The sequence below is a fragment of the Poecilia reticulata genome, chromosome 14, assembly GCF_904066995.2.
Source record: "Poecilia reticulata chromosome 14, P_reticulata-male-v2, whole genome shotgun sequence".
In the NCBI taxonomy this organism is placed as follows: Eukaryota; Metazoa; Chordata; class Actinopteri; order Cyprinodontiformes; family Poeciliidae; genus Poecilia; species Poecilia reticulata.
The window spans coordinates 7,430,704-7,449,386 of NC_088843.1; the positions used below are offsets into that span (position 1 = coordinate 7,430,704).

The window sequence follows — 18,683 nt, forward strand, 5'->3', positions numbered from 1 at the left end:
TGCCTCATGGCAACAAACAAAAAAACACAGACCTGTTGTCACTTTTGATGCATTCATGGATCACCAATGATGATTTCAAACAATTTCAAGATCAAGCAGGAAAATCTAACACCTCTGGTCACAAGCTCATTTTTTGGTGCAGTGGTGTATTTACATTGACATTTGAAATCATATATTCTGGGAATGTTGACAATTTATTGCATTACTTTTTGGTTTTTGTTGTCTACATTCTATTGTTCATTTTTTCATCCTTTGTATTCCTCCTTAACTTCAATATTCATGACCCCCTTCTCTTTCTACTGTTTGTTCTTCTTCATTGTCTCTTTCCCTCCTTTCATCTGTTCTTCCATCCTGGTATCCTACCTTTTATATTTTGCTGCCCTAATTCTTTTCTTGCATCCCATCTCCTCCCTCATGTTTTTCCTTTTTCTTGCGTCTTCATCTCATCCTTGTGTTTTTTTCTTCCTGCTATCCTTGTTTCATCCTTCTCTTCCTTCCTTGTGTTTTTACTCGTTTCTTTCCTCTACTCCCCTCCTATGTGTCTTTTCTTCTTTCCTGATTGGTTTCTTTCTTTCCCAACTTATTTTTCTTCATTCTCTTTTGTTCTACCTCACTCTTGTTTGCCTTTCCTTCACTTTTTACCAGAAATTCATAGTAAACTTTTGTATTTCATATTTTAAAGTAAACATAAAGGACTAAGAACTCTGGAATGCCGAGTATGGAAAAGTATGGAATTTTACATGAAAAGTATGTCAGGAGTCTGAATTGGTGATTTGCTCGTTTATACGTTTATCTGATAATGTTTGACAAACCACCCAGTTGTCCTTATTGTGAAGACATCCACAACATGTCAGTAGACAATGATCGAGAGGATGACTGGGTGACTGCAGTTGTGATTTGCAGGTAATTGTACGTGTCCTGGGAGCCAATCTGTACAGCCCAGTATTCAGTCAAAGGTTTTACCTGGCTGAGGTTCTTGAAAATTCGCCTCCGGGAACCAAAGTCATCCAAGTAATTAAGATTTTTTTCAATCTGTCTGACTTGTAATTAATTGCAATATTTAAAGGGAGCACATTTTGACTGAATGTGCAAATGGACTCCAGGTTTCAGCAATGGATGAGGACTCTGGGCTGAATGGTCAGATAACCTACTCGTTCATCAATGACCTGGGGAAAATCAAGTTCGGCATTGATGCAGACGGGGTCATATCCACTCTTCAGAGATTAGACAGAGAAAATCCTGTGAACAAAGACATGGTGCTGACAGTAATGGCCTTGGATGGAGGAGGTATTCACGTTTGTACCTTTTATATGTTTTTTTTTATCAGGAGTTGCTCAAATGCTATACAGTTCACAATTCTCTATTCTTGTATTTTTGCAGTTTAGGTTCTTTCATATGCAAACTGATCAGACTTATGTTCAATGGAAATGCAATCATTTCAAAGTTCCAGAAAATGCATGCATCCAATTGAATCTATGTATGACTGGAACATTTTTAGGATTATTCAGCTCCATAATTAATTGAAAGTACTGTAATACAGAAATATACTCCTACGCAAAATGGTAACACTTTATTTGAAGGGGTGTGCATAAGACTGACATAACACTGTCATAAACATGACATAACACCTGTCATGAACATGAACAAGTCCTATTAAAAATGCCAACGTTGCATTAAATTGTCATTATTTACAAAACCATGCAAAGTTGGCACTTTTAATGGACTTTTAATGCAACTTTGCATTAAAAGTCTCATTATTTACCGAATGACACTTCATGACAACAGTCATTGACATTCATAAGGACTTGTTCATGTTCATGACATATGTTATGTCATGTTTATGACAGTGTTATGTCAGTCGTATGCACACCCCTTCAAATAAAGTGCTACCCACAAAATTTCTACTTTTAAAATGAAAGTATAAAATAATAAAATGTTAGTGTGTGGGTACAAAAGAGCTTTACAAATTTGCTGAGGACTAATGTGACCCTGAGTCAAATCTCTAAGTGATAAAACAAACAAACAAATAAAACTCTTATGCTTCATGGACTGGGAATGTGACATTTATGTGTTTTCTCTTTAACAGGTCGCGCATCATTTTGCACCGTGCGAGTGGTCCTGGCAGATGAAAATGACAACGCTCCACAGTTCAGAGCCACGGAGTACCGCATGAGCATTAAAGCTAATGTTGCTAAAGGTTCTCTTGTCACACAGATTCAGGCCACTGACCCTGATGCTGGCTCTAATGGGAGGATAACTTACTCCCTTTACAGTGAGGCTCGTCTGTCACTGGTTGATGTGCTAGAGGTCAGTTCATTTTGGTCATAGTATAGACTACTGTCCTTCATGAGAAAGACGCAAACCTCATAATTGCACGACATGTGGAAAAGCGTAACCTGATTTTTAGTGATGGGATATTGTCAGATGATACCCCCCCTACTTATTTTATAGGATTAAGCTCCATCTGTTTGATGTAGACTACATATTTTTTCCATTAAATCAAGATAATGTTGCGCTGGGGTTGATTTTCCGGGTAGTTGGTGAAACACAATTATGTAAAATTTATAAAGCGAACATCTGCTCTGAAGACAGATGTAATGTTAATCATGAATTAATTTACTGGAATTCTTTGAAAAAAATAAAAAAAAATTGGGATGCACAGTGCAATGCACAAGTGTCATACCGCTTGAACTGTTTCAAGCACAAACATTTGTATTTTATTAGGATTTTTATGTGTTTAGATCAACAAATGTAGTGGACAATCGTGAAGAAGGAAAACAAGATATAGTTTTCAAATTTTTAACAAATGAAATCTGAAAAGCATGGTATACAGTGGAATTTAACACACCCTTCTACATTCGGAGAGGGAATTTGATTAGAAATTGGCTTTAAGATGAATGGAGCTAAATACATGGCAAAACTGGACAAAAACATATTGGAGACATAGGCTCTAATATGACAGCATGTTGTTCTGACACTGTGTCAGAACATCGTCACAACATGCTGACACGTGGTATATGAATGTCAGAACAACATTTGTGTAGGTCCATAGATTTTAATGTATTAGAATGGAGCACCCAAACTCTACGCCTGAATCCTATATAAAAGCCGTGGTAGATGTTCATCCCAAAATCTGTGGGTTGTCAGGTCAATTCCCATTCTGCTCACTTAGGTTGTTGTGTCCTTGGGCAAGACACTGCATCCACTTTGCCTGCTGGTGGTGGTCAGGTGGCGCCGGTGCATGTCAGTGTGCCCCGGAGCAGCTGTGGCTACACTCCAGTAGCTTTCCACCAACAGTGCGTGAATGACTGAATGTAGTGTGAAGCGCTTTGGGGTCCCCTGGACTTGATAAAGCGCTGCATAAGTGCAAGCCATTTACCATGTTACTGTTCCCAGATGCTACTCATCCAGTCCAGCTAAGCTTGAGTAATTTTGGGAAATAGAAGGAGCAACATAATTATTCTGTAAGCTGGTGAAGGCACACACTAGAAAAGTTGCAGCTATAATTCCAGTAAAAGGTGGATATGCTTCACAACTGGCCTGTTATGTAAAATCTCATTCAATTCTTTGAGGTTGCAGCATGGCAGTTTGTTAAAAACATCCAGAGCTCTGAACAAAAATTACAATGTAGTAGTGGACATATTCCCTCGATTGTATATTGTATAAAAAAAAATTCTATTGCCTTTAAAGTTTTAAAGTGGGTCTTGTGGTTGCACAGGTGGAGCCAGACAGTGGTTGGATGATGACTAAAAGTGCTGTTGACCACCTTCAAGGAACTGTCCTGTCCTTCTTCGTCAAAGCCACAGACTGCGGCGCTGCTCCCAAACACTCCCTGGTGTCAGCCTTTATTCAAGTCGTCCCGCCGGATTCATTCATCCCCTCATTCAGCCAGCCTCAGTATTCCTTTACCATCCCTGAGGATACTGCAGTAGGGACAGTGCTGGGCTCTGTTTACACAGGCTCTGGCCAGACGGGGTTCTTCACTGCTGTCCCTGGGGAGACAATCGACAGCAACCAGGGGGCAACCTTCCTAGTGGAGAAAGAGACGGGTCTCATCAAGCTGCTGAAGCCATTGGACTATGAGGAAGTCAGCAGCTTCAGGTTTAAGGTTGCAGCAACTGCAAGAAAAGACTTGATCGAGACCATGTCAACCGTGGACTTGGAAGTGAAGGTCTGTGATAACACCCAGAAAGGAGCCTTTAGGTTTTGTTTACTTTTTGCAGTCTAAGGGGGAGAAAAAAATCAAACTATCTGTCTGTAATTTTTATTTATTAGCTCTGTCACTGTCACATTTTCTTGAAAAGCCTGAGCAATTCTATTAATATGAAGCAGTTACAAGGAATTAAACTGCAGACAATGTTTTTCTCTTTGTGGTATTATATTTTTGTGAATAAATGACATTATTCATGGATTAATTACAGACATTTTATCACTCTACAGATTCTAGATGTAAATGACAACAAGCCAGAGTTTGAAACCAGTACGTACGTAGCCACAGTGATGGAAGGTATGCCTTCAGGGACGAGAGTAATTCAAGTCCGTGCTCTTGATCCGGACTGGGGCTCTAATGGACAGGTATGTGAAAAACAAATTCAACTTTATTGAAGACATCTGTATCATTTAAAAGAAAAGTTGCACTTACTTGCACATAGTAGTGTGTGTATCTTCTTTAAACTGCAGGTGACATACAGCCTTGGGCTACTGCTCACCTACAACCCGGACCTAACGAAGGACACTTTGTCCCTCACCGGCCCAATCACCACCGGTTCTGTTTTTGCCATTGATAGCAAAACAGGCTGGATCACCACAGTGACTCAAATGGACCACGAGGCCTGCTCGAGTTACAGCTTCGAAGTAGTGGCCTCTGATCTGGCCGAGTCACAGCCTCTCTCCTCCACCACAGTGGTGACCATCACCGTGTCGGACGTCAACGACAACCCACCGAGGTTCGAGAGGGAGTTCTACAGAGGCGCCGTGAAGGAGAGTGATCCACTCGGTGAAGTTGTGGCTGTCCTGAAAACCAAAGACCGAGATGGTACTGACCAAAACCGCCTCGTCAGCTTTTACATCACAGGTGATAAAAATGAAGTCATAAATGTTTGTGCAGCTTAACTTCATTTTCTTCCTCATTCACTGAAATAATGTTTGTTTCACATTGCTTGTTCTTGTATTTAATTAAAAAATATTCAATGAAAAAAATGTAAATTCTGGAGTAAATAATTTGTATGTGATCAGATTAAGTTATGTTCGATTATATCGTAATTAAGCTAATTTGGCCATACAATACCATTGAATATCAAATTTCCATAATCCATAGCTACAATTCCACTTTGATATTGTGGTTGATGTTGCACTAAAAAGGAATCCCTATAATTTGTGTGAATGGCTTTAATCAGTTGGTCATGATTTTTAAAAATGTCAGTTCACTATCACGTCTGTCTTTGCTTTTCAGTGGGTTTCAAATCGTATGTGTGTTTCCAGGGGGAAATCAGAGAGGAGTGTTTGGCCTTACTCTTGTGCAAGGGGAGTGGAAGGTTTATGTCAGTGGGCTGCTGGATCGTGAGCAACAGGACTGGTACTTGCTCAATATCACAGCCAGTGATGGCCTCTATGTCGCTCATACTGCAGTGGAGGTTACGGTAATGGATGCCAATGACAACAGTCCCATCTGCAACCAGGTTAGAGATGGGCAGATATGTAGGTGTGCAACATATTAATGTGAAAAGCAAGTAAATGTACCTGTGACCAACACTGGTTCAGATATGTTACATTTTCTTATCTGTAAAGGATTTTGATACTGTCTGTTTGACTGTTGCTACATAATACAGCTAAATTTGGTTGAATGATTCTTAACACAGTGTCTAAAGTCTGTTATCCATCTGTCCATCCTTGTAATCATTGCTTTTTTTTGACAATTTTACATTTAGATTAAATCTAATCAGGAAACACTTGGCAACAAAAGATTGAGAATTGGGGTTTGGGCATGGAGAACCTTGATAGTAATGCATTAATCATCAAATAATAAATAATCCAAATGACATGTAAAACAATCTTCTACTGTATAGCTCTAAACTAGTTTGAAGTTGCAGAGTCATTACCAATGAATCCTCTTTTGGCTGAGTAAATCATAGTGTTAAGTTATGTTAGGATTAGTATATTCCTAACTTGGAATGATAGTTAAACAAAATGTGTTTGTTAAAACGTGTGTTTTGTTCAGCGGTGCATTAAAGTAGCTTCTGGTTGCGCAAAAAAGAATGTTTGGATTGTTTTCAGCAAACTTTTAACCTGATCTTCATCTTGTACTTTTATAGTATTTCAGCATAAAAATGTATGAATAAAACATGAATAATAAATGAAAGTGAATGATAAACGCAAGACATTAAATCACATAAATAATAGTCATCTCATTTAAACTTTTTGTACTAACTTGACGACCCTAAATCTCACAACATGCTGTTATACAGTTTGAACTGTATAACAGCAACTAATCTGACACTGTGACTGGGCTGAACTTTGTGAGACAAAGCATCACAAAGTATAATGATAAATGGGCTGAGAATGTTTTGGGAGTATTTTATTCCGTTTATTAATATTCAGCAGTACTTCAGTTTGACAAAATTAGTAGAAGAATTATTAAAAATCATTAAGAATTTCCTTTGAATTCCTCCCGATCGCCCTCTTCTCTTCTGGTAGTCCTTCTGTACTCTTGTTAGGCAAGTGTATGTGCATACAAAGCATTTAGTCTGTCATTAAAAATTAAAAACATGGAAAAATTTAAGGTCAGATTTTGTCTTACGAGCGTGCTGTTTATACATATTAATCAAATTTATGTGCTTTTTTTTTTCTTGCAAATATAGTCATTTTATTAGAAGGAGAATATCATTCATGGCATCATCCATGACTGCATTTATGTCTATTTGGTTGCCAAAACTTTTACCATGCATTATTTATTATTTTTTACTTGGTTAATGTAAGTTTTATTTCAGAGCGCCTGTTTGAAGAGTTATGCAGCTGTGGTCTGAGGTTAACAATCTTCTAATACAGCTGAAGTCAACCTTCCATAAAATAATATTATCCTGGTTTATTCTTATTAAAATCAGCTGTAATATACTTTTAGCTTGGGGTAAAGGTGAAGAACTTTACCTCAAACCAATGTTGCTGTCTCATGAAAGACAACAACATTAGATGTCACACTTGATTCTTGTTTTGAAACATTTCAGTTGCAGAATTGCTCCACCATACAAAAACACCAAATCTATCATTAAAAACCCTAAATTAATATGTGATACATGACGACTAGTTAATATTTCTACTGCAGCGTATGTGACAGACAATATTGTAATCCCATTAGAGAGAATGACACTATCGCCTAATCAATTTTGAAGGTAGTGGCTGTTCTATTATCTGTTGATGAGATGATCAGCTAATCAACTTTGAGATATCACAAAGGATTGCTAAGTGAAAAGAAAAAGGGAGACGTGTTACACACTATACAGTACATAAATGTTTGCCTGTGTATGAGGACACTTAGTTCTTTTCCAGAGGCAATTATTGGCTGGAATGGATGCTGGGCCAGGGAAGGGTGCTTAACTGTGTTGACCTTGATCTAACAGCAGGGATAATGGAGACAAAGCAGAAACAGTCACATGTTTTTTTTATTTATTTTTTATTATTATTAGAGACACCTATGTTGTTTCACATGTCACATGTCATCTGTTCTCATATCTATTTTTTTATACTGTCCTAGGCGGTGTACGGGGCCTCTTTTCCTGAGGACATTCCAATTAACAAGGGCATTCTGACGGTTGGTGCAACAGATGCTGACTCAGGTTCCAGTGCTGAGATCCAGTATTCACTATTTGGCATTGGAGTAGAAGATTTCTATATGGATGCCAACACTGGTACATTCTGTTTTCTTATCATTTCCTATTTTCATGGCAAAAGCAACAAATACTCCCAAAGCTAAGTAGCTAAAGCTCTGACATATTTCTTCTTTCATGTTTCAAGGTGAATTGCGAACCGCCACCGTAATAGACAGAGAAACAACACCCTCCTACAAACTCATTGCTCAGGCTACTGACGGGGGAGGGCTGTTCTGCCGATCTGACATTTCTCTAAAAGTGTTGGACGTGAATGACAATGCTCCCTCTTTTTCGACAACTCATTACCTGGCGAGTGTGTATGAGAATGCCTCCCCCAAGGCTTTGCTTACTCGCCTGCAAGCCAGTGACCCTGATGAAGGTAAACCAACAAGAAGTTTTGCTTCAGTCATATAATAAATGCGGAATAAATCCACAGAGTGCTCGTGATGAGACTGTTTGTTAGAAGTCTCATCACTTCTAACGTGAAGTGATGAGACTGACAATGGCACAGTACTGACAATGGTTGTCAGTACTCTGCCGTAAAGACTTATCCATTTCGTCACATTATAACCTCAAAGTTGAATGTATTTGTTGGACGTTAAGTTATAGACTGGCACAAAGTAATGCATTATTGAGATGGTATGAAGAATATATAGTTAAAGCAAGAATTCTCACAAGTTAAAATGTGAAAAGCTTTACTTTGATAACCATAAGTAAATTCTTTCAGAAATCAGTAAACAGGGTTAAACTAAGTGTTATTTAACCTCAGTCTAAAAACAGCAGTTTTTTCAAGGCCTCTGAGGTATGTAAGAAAATTCTAGTGAACAAACTGAATCAGTAAGGGCAAGAAAAACATCAACCAGGTCCAGCGTAAAGGCAAGCAGAAGTTAAAAGCAGGGTTAGAAAACAATATCCTGATTCTGACCCATAAACATCTCACAGATCCCTGTTTGTTTTATCATCTGAAAATGGAAAAAAAAAATATATTGCACGACTGTAAACCTACCAGGATATATATGATTTAACTAAACTGTCAGGCTGGGCAAGGGAAGCATTAATGAAGCAGAGAGATCTTGGTAGCACTGGAGGAGCTGCAGAAATCCACAGCTCAAGTAAGAGGAGGATCTGTTACAAGACAACAAATAGCCTGTGGCAGCAAAACAGTTGCAAGAGCTGCACTATTATTGACAGAATCCTGTAAGTAATAATTCTTGGTTTGCTCCGAGTCATTTGGGGATCCACATACATGACAGAATTCTCCTGTGGTCAACCATTCAATTTTAGCCTAAATGCAAAATTCCGTGTCTGGGAGGAACACTAACCCTTCATAAAAATGATCGTGGCAGAAATGTGCTATGAAGATTCAACTGAGAATGTGTCATTTCAAACTAAAATTGAACTATTTTGCAAAGTAGATGGACCAATTTCAGTCTCTAGCCTTGCAAAAAATAAGAAATGCAAAATGATATTCTGCAGTTATTGCAGCAAATGTCTTACTTCAAAATGTTGGCAAAAATGCCAACATTTTTATATGGTTCCTACATTTTATTGATTTGTAAAATTTTGAAAGCATGTACGAGTATAATTCGTATAATTATCCTTCCATTTCACAATTATGCGCTAACTGATTTTGGACCATCCAGTGGTTATACTAAGACTAAATCTGTTCATGGTGTATAAATACTTTTGCAATGCGCTGTAACCGACTGTTTGTACCATCCAGGTCTGAACCGTACAGTTGTATATTCTCTGGTGGATTCATTCGATGGGATATTTTCCATCGATCCGGTTACTGGAATAGTGATCCTGGAGAAATTCCTGGACAGAGAGAGCCGAGACTCGTATCGCATTCGTGTTCAGGCTACCGATCGGGTTGGGCAACAGGGGGCGCTGTCCTCACAGGTTAGTAACAAGTTACTTAGTGGTTAAATTAGAGTATGAAGTTGTAACATTATGAATCAATTGTTTATTGTTTTTTTTTTTTTAAATACACTTTTCTTCTAATATCACAATGAGACAAAAGGCTTGAATAAACACGATCAAATAGATTGAAGTCTGGCACAAAAAGCAAACTGCTTGGAAAAACAGCTAACTGATAGACCAGCTATTTCAATCAAAAAAGCTTAATGTACCGCATGTCCGTTCAGCTGATTATCAGTTTGTGATAGGAACAATTTAAATTTTAAAAGCAAATAACATGTAAGTGATTTTGGGCTTCCTCGTTACTTCATTACCATATAGTAGTAAATAAATAACCCGTCTCCGCTTTACAATTTATTCTGTAAATCCAACCCAAGAGTTACAAATGGTACATATGACACAAAATAGGTGACATCTGGTCTTAAACAAAGTACCGTTACATAAAATAATTTTATTTTGGTATAACTCTGTTATAAAATAGTTTATTATGTACGTAATAAATTATTTTAATAAATAGATGGTTGTTGTGAGGGAAAAACATTCATTCAAAAGCTTAATTAATTTAATTATTTTTAATTAAATATATTAAAGATAATGTTATTTAATTAATAAATTAATAATTTTGTAGCTGTCATGTCTGAGTGTACGATCTTATCAAAATTATCTGAATGATTAACACCATATCTGTCTCCAGCATAGATTAGTTGCGCCAGAGATGTTAGAATGTGAGCAGCACTGTGTTGGGATGTGATTCTGTATCTCTGTTCATATGCGTGAAGAAATTAATGCTTGCATATGCCAGCGAGTGAAGCCATTTTGTTTACTAGAGAGATTAGTTTAATAACAGGGTAGATTTTAATTAAGATAAAATATCATTACAGTTTTCAGTGGCGCGACAGAAAAGATGGGGAAGGTGACGTTAACAATGTCAGAGGGAAAGCGCGGAAACTGGAACAGAGTTGCTCTTCCACTAAGTGGATTGGTCTTTCTAAGGTCCTCTTGGATTTCTATAATGGGTCCGGTACACAAACTAAAATTATAACTTACACATCAACAGTGTCCCAGCAAGTCACAGCTATGTTATTGTGAGATCTCACAACTTGTATTTTTTTTTATGTTTCAAATGTTTAATGATTAAAATGGTTTAAGTGATATCACTAAAATCACAATGAGACAAAAGGCTTGAATAAACACGATCAAATAGATTGAAGCCTGGCACAAAAAGCAAACTGGTGTTTTGATTTTAACTGGAGCATATTAAGTTTCCCAATTTTTCTCTTTGTCACTCAGGTTGATTTGACTATCTTGGTCTTGGATGTGAATGACAATGCTCCAGTTTTCCAGAGGAGAGATTATGCCGTTACTGTCCCTGAGGATGTCGCCATGGGAACCGAGGTTCTGCGAATATTGGCGACAAGTGCCGACATCGGACCCAATGCGGAGATCACCTACAGCATCAGATCGGGCAACGAGCTGGGAAAGTTCAACATAAACGGAAAACTGGGTGAGCAGATGTGGCTTGTTGTGCAATATGTTAAAATATTTGAATGAGTAGAATCCTATTTTAATAAACACTTCATTGTTAGATTACATAAAGTCTTGTTTTAACGTTTTTTGTTTAATTAACAATTTGCATATTTTTAGGCTCAATTACAGTGGCTGATGACTTGGACTTTGAGGTATGCAAGGACTACTACATCACTGTTGAGGCTTGGGACAATGGGAACCCTCCTCTTAGCACTGCTACGATGGTTGTCATCGAACTCATGGATGTCAACGACAATGCTCCAATGTTCGATCAGGATATCTATAATGTTCTGATCAGTGAGGATGCATCTATAGGACAGACCGTTACAAGGGTAATTCTTAGTCCTCATTTGTTTTTGGCACTCACTTGTCTCCCTTTTTACTAATCTCTATCTTTACCAACATGTTGTGAAGGTGTTGGCAGAAGATCTGGACAGCCAAGTGAATGGACGAATCACCTATTCAATTCTGAAAGGTGATCGGACCAATCACTTCTGGATTGATCCTGTGACTGGGCTGCTTAAAGTTAATAAGAGACTTGACAGAGAACTAGTAAGGGTTTTTCTTAATACGCAGCAACATCCTTAGTCACAATTGTAATAAACTAAATGGTTGGGTTATTGTGATGCTTTTAGTGAGAGTAAAACTTTAAATTACTTCAAGGCTTTTTACACATCCCTTTCATGGTTGTCAATGAATATAAAGTTCACTGTATTTTGTATGCAATCCATTAGAATTTTTAGATTAGTAAGCAAGGGATTGCAAAAATACTCATCTAGTGAAGTCTGTTATCTTCATGTTTATCCTCTAGGTATCCAGGTACACTTTATCTGTACAAGCATTTGATAGCGGCTCTCCTGCCATGTCCTCCACTGTCGCCGTTAATATCGATATCTCTGATGTTAACGACAACCCTCCGGTATTTACTCCTCCCAACTCCACAGCCATTATACAGGTAATCCTGCGTGTGTGTGTGTGTGTGTGTGTGTGTGCGTGTGCGTGTGCGTGTGTGTGTGCGTGTGTATGCGTGTGCGTGTGTGTGTGTGTGTGTGTGTGTGTGTGTGTGTGTATGTCCTCTGTGTAGGTCTTTTATGTTTTGACATTCAAACTCATCACTGTACTTTCAGCTCAACCAGGCTGCTGGCACCAACCTGCTAACATTGTCAGTCAGTGATAAAGACTCCCCTAGAAACGGTGCCCCCTTTGTGTTTCGCATAGTGGCAGGAAATGAAGGTAGTTTCTTCCGTTTGGACCAGACTGGATCTCTAAAGTCCAACCGTGTGTTCGGTCCTGAAGCACCCAGAGAATTCATACTTGAAATTCAGGTAATGGCTGGATGTGCTGTTTGTCGCTCACTGTTTTGTGGAGGTTTTTGAAAGCAAATTACCTGGATATCCCAGAATAACTTAGAACCCTTTAAAAGTAATCTTAGAATGTTCTGTTAATGAAATGGTTGAAACTAAATGCTTGCATGCTTCTTATACATTGTATGTAAATATGTGATTTCATTTGTAGACTGAATCAGGTTTCGGTGGGTAATCTGGTTAATATGATAACATTACCAGCTACCTCTAACATTAGAAACCTAACAATGTTCTACCTTAAGTAGTTTCTATACATGTCTGTGTATAGTTTGTTAATTTATTCATCGTCTAATGTCCTCTTTTGATGCCATAGGCAAGTGACTCGGGTAAACCGAGTCTTACTTCTTCTTCCTGGGCTTTTCTGAGAGTCATTGGTAACAGTCAGTACAAGCCCATTGTCTCCCCTCTGGAAATCTACATCGTCATGTCAACGGATACTTTTCCGGGTGGTCCGATCGGCCGAATCTATGCCACAGACCGTGACCCCAATGACGTCCTGTCTTTTACCCACAAGCCTCATCCAAAGAACATGTTTAAGATCAACAGACAAGATGGGAGTGTTGTTGCTCTGCCAGGCTTGGAACCTGGGAGGTACATGCAAATTACACAAACTTAAAATTCATACAGCCAAAAGTTTGCTCCGGAAAAAACTTCCTGAGTGAAAATGCATTACATGTTCTTGTCTTCTTTCAGATACCAGATGAACGCAACAATCAGTGACGGACGATTTGCTGTCATAGCTGATGTGTCAGTCCAGGTTGAACAGGTGACTGATGTTTTGCTGCGTAGCGCCCTGACCTTGCGCTTCAGCTCCGTCTCATGGGAGGAATTGCTTGGACGGTACCTGAATCAGATTAAAGTAACTTTACGAGCTATATCCGGCTGGAAATGGTTACCAGGGCAGCAGGATCCTCTTCACATACTTGGTGTGCAGCCAGTTACAGGGACATCTAATATCGATTTGGTTCTGGCAGTGGAGAGACCGGAGACGTTAGGCACTGGACGGATGGAGGGGTTTTACTCCCAGCTGGAGTTGGCAGCAAAGCTGGAGGAAGCAGCAGCACGTGGTGAGATGCGAGGTGCCCTTGCTGGAGCTGTTTTAATTAGCGGCACCTGTTCTGGGAAGCTGGATTGTGGAGACATGGAGTGTAAAAACACGCTGGTGATGGAGGGGGGGTTGCCTGTTACCTACGACACAGAAAGGATCACCTTGGTGCTGCCCAGGTTTGGACGCACAGAGAGCTGCACTTGCTCAGGTGAGCATTTCACTTTTTTTCAAAAATGTTATTCTTACAAATGGTCAACACTTCTAATTTAACTTCCTTAAGGTATTTTTGTGATGATGCAAATGTACACTGACTGGCCACTTTATTAGGGACACCTTCCAAGTACCAGGTTGGACTCCCATTTTCCTTTAAAATTGCCTTAATTCTTTATGGAATAAAATGAAAAAATTGCCTGAAACACTCTTTGGAGATTTTGGTCCATATTAATGTAATATCATAATGCTGTTGCTGTAGATTTGTCACCTCCAAAAAAATCCCCTATGCAAATTTTACATTTCACCACATTCATAAGGTGCTCTATATGGATCTGCTTATTGGATTACAGTAAATGCATTGCCACATTAAAAAAGCAATATGAACTTTGTCACATGACTCACAGTTTGCCAAGAACAAGAAACAAAAAAACATCCCACATCATTACATCTCCACTACCGTGTTTTCTCCATATTGTGGCTATCTTCTCGGGATGACATTAACCTTCATCAGTATTAAGTGATCCAATGGCTCTCACTCTGTGATGGTCTGGTTTTGGTGAACCTGTGTGAATTGTTGCCTAAGTTTCCTGTAGTTAGCTGCCAGAAATGCTAACTGATGTTTTCCTGTCTTTTGCTATAGTAGCTCATCTGCTTTGAGGTTTGACTTAATGTGCATTCAGAGATGATATTCTGTATACTCTTTTTTTTTTTGGTTACTTACACTGCACACTTAGACAAAGTCATTAGTACCCTTCAACAATTTGTAAAAATTAAAAAAAGTAATTTTATGTAATAATACACACAGGTGTATTATTACAGACAAAAGTAACGATACATAAAAGCGTACAGGAAATTGTGACCTTCAGACATTGCTTCCAAATTGTGGTTCAACAGAATCTTTTAAAAAAAAAACAAACCAACGAAACAGACCCAGAACATAACTGAGCCTCCTCCATGTTTCAGACAGTTTTATTTTCTTGATATGCAACATTTTTGTGTGTAAGAATATAGATTTGATGTGCCTTGCACAACCTTCTTCAGAGGTTGTTCTGGGATTGTTCTTTCATTTTATCCTTCCCTTCAATCTGTCATTAATTTTCTTCCTCTGTTCACAGCCAAGGAAGTTGGCTACAGTCCTACAGACCTTAAACCTACAAATAATATCTGCAGCTGTAGTCACAGGGACATCACACTGCTTGGAGTTAACCAAACCAACCCTCTAATTTTATTTTTAATGTCCTGTTTTAATTTTGGGCAACTCTCTCCTTGGCTTCCTGTGTTGCATGTTTAGTGTGGTACACAACATGTCACCAAACAGAACGGTGATCATTTTTAAACATTTAAAAAAGCAGACTGACTAATTACAGACTCGAAGACACCTATCATAGACAACATGTACCTGTGGTCAAATTATTTTTCATTTTTTTAGCAGGACCATCATTTTTTTCCAGGCATGTTTAGTTAAAAAAAAAATGTAATGTTGAACCACATTTCAAAAGCAATGTATGATTTTCACTGATGCATTTTCAGTATTTTTTTTTATTCATTATTACTTATAGTTATAGTTATTGCAGTAACCATTGTGGACTTTTAAGTAATTAACAGATAGGTATCAACTATTTTGTCCATGCGTGTCTTTTTTTCTTTCTATCCTCTGAAACCACCTGCAATTCTCTGACTTCTAACACCAACAATACTTTTTCCTTCACATGCGTGCTGCTATCTGGAGAGTTTTTTTTGTTGTTTTTTTTATGTTTTCAGACCATTTTCTGAAAAAGTGACGAATGGTTGTGTGTGAAAATCTTATTAGGTCAGCAATTTCTCTAATACTCAAGCCAATCCCACAGGCGCAAACAAACATTTCACTTTCAAACTCACTTAAATTTATTTTCTTCCCCACTCTGATGCTCGGTTTGAACTCTAGCAAGTTATCTTCAGCCCATCGAAATGTCCTCATGCAATGAGTTGCTGTAATGTAATAGTCTGAGGCTCAATTTGCATTAAAAAGCAATCGAGCTGGCATACTTAATAAACTGACTGGGGAGTGTAATACTTTCCACATTTTATTTTTTTGTGGTCACATATATTTTACTGTATAGTGTGTTTGGTTTGTTTTCTGCTTTTGCGACAGATACATTTCCCAAGTTGGTATTATAAACTTACATCAGTCCTATTCTATTCTATTCTATTCTATTCTATTCTATTCTATTCTATTCTATTCTATTCTATTCTATTCTATTATATTATATTGAATGTATTAGTTTTTACTGAGTCAGGGAATACTCAGGGCATGAATTTGTTTTGCACACTTGAAGGTAGTGTTTTTTTAATCACTATAAATTCTAAGGATTTATTGTCTTGCATGGGTGGTTGATAAAATGAGAGTGTAACAGTGCTCTGTTCTGTTATTTATGCGTCCATCCCGTTTCGCAAACAGGAGGCACGTGCCCAACCCCTGTAGAACTTTGTGAAGGTCAGTCCTGTCCAGACGATATGCGGTGTGTCCTTTCTGGTCCAACAGCACCATCTGTCTGCCAGTGTCAGCCTGAGCGATTGGATGAGTGTGCAGGTATGATTTTATTATTTTCGCTTCCTGGGCCACTTTGTTCAGCTTTTCTCAACTGTACTGTAAAGGATGTATGAAAGCTTAACAGTTTATTGAGCTGTAATTGAAACTTGTTTCTCCTCCTGGTATGACTGAGTAGGTCAGACCTCTCTGAGCTTTTCTGGAAACAGCTACATCAAGTACAGAGTGACAGAGAGGGTCCAGAGTGGAGAGATGAGACTTGGCCTCAGGGTCAGAACGCTTCAAACAAGAGGAGTCATTATGTTCACTCGCGTTAACCCTTGCACTATGCTAAAGGTAAATGTAAAAACTGACCGCAGTTATGCAGTTCTTCTACTTCCCTGGATGCTTTTCTGCTCAATTTCTGCATATTAAACTGTTTTGTCATGAAAACTGTAAAACAGAAACGTTTTGTTACCAGATTGAAGGGGGTCGACTGTGGTTCCAGTTGGACTGCGACAACACCCTTGGGGTCATGGGCATCTCAGACAGACCAATAAATGATGGTCTGTGGCATTCAGTTGCTTTAGAGCTGACCAGAAACTACACCCTTCTTTCACTGGACGACAGCTACGTGGAACGTCGCAGAGCGGCACGGGCCCCAGTCCGTCTCTGGCCACTCGCTCCCGATTCCTTGTTTTTCTTTGGGGCACAAGTGAGGCTGCTGAACGGGCCAGGTGAGAGACCTATCTTTGGGCTTGAGGAAAGCCTGGGAGGAGGGCCAGACTTTGGAGAGCGTTCAGTGAGGGGCCCGGCGAGAGCCCAGGATGGCTTCCAAGGTTGCCTGGGGTCACTGATGCTGAACGGTAACGAGCTGCCACTCCAAAATAAGAGGAGTCGTTACGCCGAGATAGCCGGGCTGAGTGAGGTCAAGCTGGGCTGTGTTCTTTACCCAGATCCATGCATCAGCCAGCCATGCCTCAATGGAGCCATCTGCAGCAGCCTGCCATTTGGAGGTCTGTATGCATGCAGATGACCACAATTCAAACTCAAACTGTTAGAATTATTTTTACTAAAAGAACATTTACATGTTACCAACTAGAGATGCATCTGATTTTGCTGTTGCTATGTTTGGCAGGAAATGAAACGACCAAAAAAGGATTTTTTAAATGCAAAAATTAGATGTGATAGGTTAAACATTCACAACTGTTCATGACTGGATCACTGAATCTGGGTCTTCAGAGTCTTATATATGTAAGCATATTAATACGAAGAAGTGCAATAGAAAAAGTTGCACAGGCTTTGGGGATAGTCGCAGTATTGCAGGTTGATAATAAAGAACCTTATATCTCTTTGCGTCTAAAGAATCTCTGTAATATGAGTTTAATTTGTTTAAATAAACTAATGGTTTAATAGAAAAAACATTTGTTTTTATTCATTTACGTTATAATCATTATAATTTTAGATTTAAGTCTAAATAACATGATCTATTTGCACCATATACATACAGTAAATCGTTCTCTCTTGTGCTTCAAAATCTTTGTTCTAATAAAATGATTTCGTATGAATCTCCTTTGTCAGCATGATTGTTGAAATATGGTATTAAAGAAACAAATCTAATCTTTACCCTCCAGGCTTCATGTGCAGTTGCAGCAGTGGATTCACTGGGGGGCGCTGTGAAGTTGAACTAACATCCTGCATGCCAAACCCATGCCAGAACGGTGGAGAGTGCAAAGCTGTTGGCAATGCATTCCTCTGTGGCTGTCCGAGAGGACTCAGGGGACTTATGTAAGATTTTAAAAAGCATTAAATACACACACGCACCCACACAATGGACTTAATAGTACACTGTAGAAGATGTGTTAATGAATAGTGTGCCCCACTTACAAACTGTTTACACACACTCAGAGTGATGATTTAGCACAATAAAACATCAGCAGCTACTCTCTCTTTCAAGCATAAAATGTCATGTGCTACGCTCCCGCCCCCCGAAACATACACACATTCACCTACTACCCACAGTGTGGTTGTACATGCTGTTATGAGAGACAAATTGGTGGTTCTAATTTAATTCGGGATAATTCTTGGTTGAAAAGCCTGTAATCAGTCTGTAGCTGCCTTCCTAATTACTGCTCAGTAATTGTCTTTGAAATAACCTCTGCGTTTGCGTGGTTGTTTAACAGAGCCACCACTAGGGAGCAGTTTTCATCAAAAGAAGAGTTGGGTTGCTTTGACGGAGAAGC

General features: G+C 38.8%; 1 protein-coding gene across 4 annotated transcripts in view; it reads left to right on the forward strand.

Moving 5' to 3' along the window:
- fat3b (FAT atypical cadherin 3b) overlaps positions 1-18,683 on the forward strand; it is an 80,684-nt gene that overhangs the window by 42,147 nt on the left and 19,854 nt on the right. For all 4 annotated transcript variants that reach the window (XM_008427214.3, XM_008427208.3, XM_008427210.3 and 1 more), the window contains 21 exons: positions 904-1,011; positions 1,104-1,287; positions 2,087-2,307; positions 3,719-4,171; positions 4,441-4,575; positions 4,681-5,074; positions 5,482-5,678; positions 7,748-7,901; positions 8,008-8,241; positions 9,586-9,764; positions 11,073-11,286; positions 11,427-11,641; positions 11,724-11,861; positions 12,121-12,264; positions 12,437-12,634; positions 12,987-13,264; positions 13,367-13,929; positions 16,372-16,503; positions 16,640-16,797; positions 16,922-17,456; positions 18,075-18,228. In XM_008427214.3, the coding sequence (XP_008425436.2) occupies positions 904-1,011; positions 1,104-1,287; positions 2,087-2,307; positions 3,719-4,171; positions 4,441-4,575; positions 4,681-5,074; positions 5,482-5,678; positions 7,748-7,901; positions 8,008-8,241; positions 9,586-9,764; positions 11,073-11,286; positions 11,427-11,641; positions 11,724-11,861; positions 12,121-12,264; positions 12,437-12,634; positions 12,987-13,264; positions 13,367-13,929; positions 16,372-16,503; positions 16,640-16,797; positions 16,922-17,456; positions 18,075-18,228 (4,988 nt within the window). The remainder of the gene's footprint in view (positions 1-903; positions 1,012-1,103; positions 1,288-2,086; positions 2,308-3,718; positions 4,172-4,440; positions 4,576-4,680; positions 5,075-5,481; positions 5,679-7,747; positions 7,902-8,007; positions 8,242-9,585; positions 9,765-11,072; positions 11,287-11,426; positions 11,642-11,723; positions 11,862-12,120; positions 12,265-12,436; positions 12,635-12,986; positions 13,265-13,366; positions 13,930-16,371; positions 16,504-16,639; positions 16,798-16,921; positions 17,457-18,074; positions 18,229-18,683) is intronic.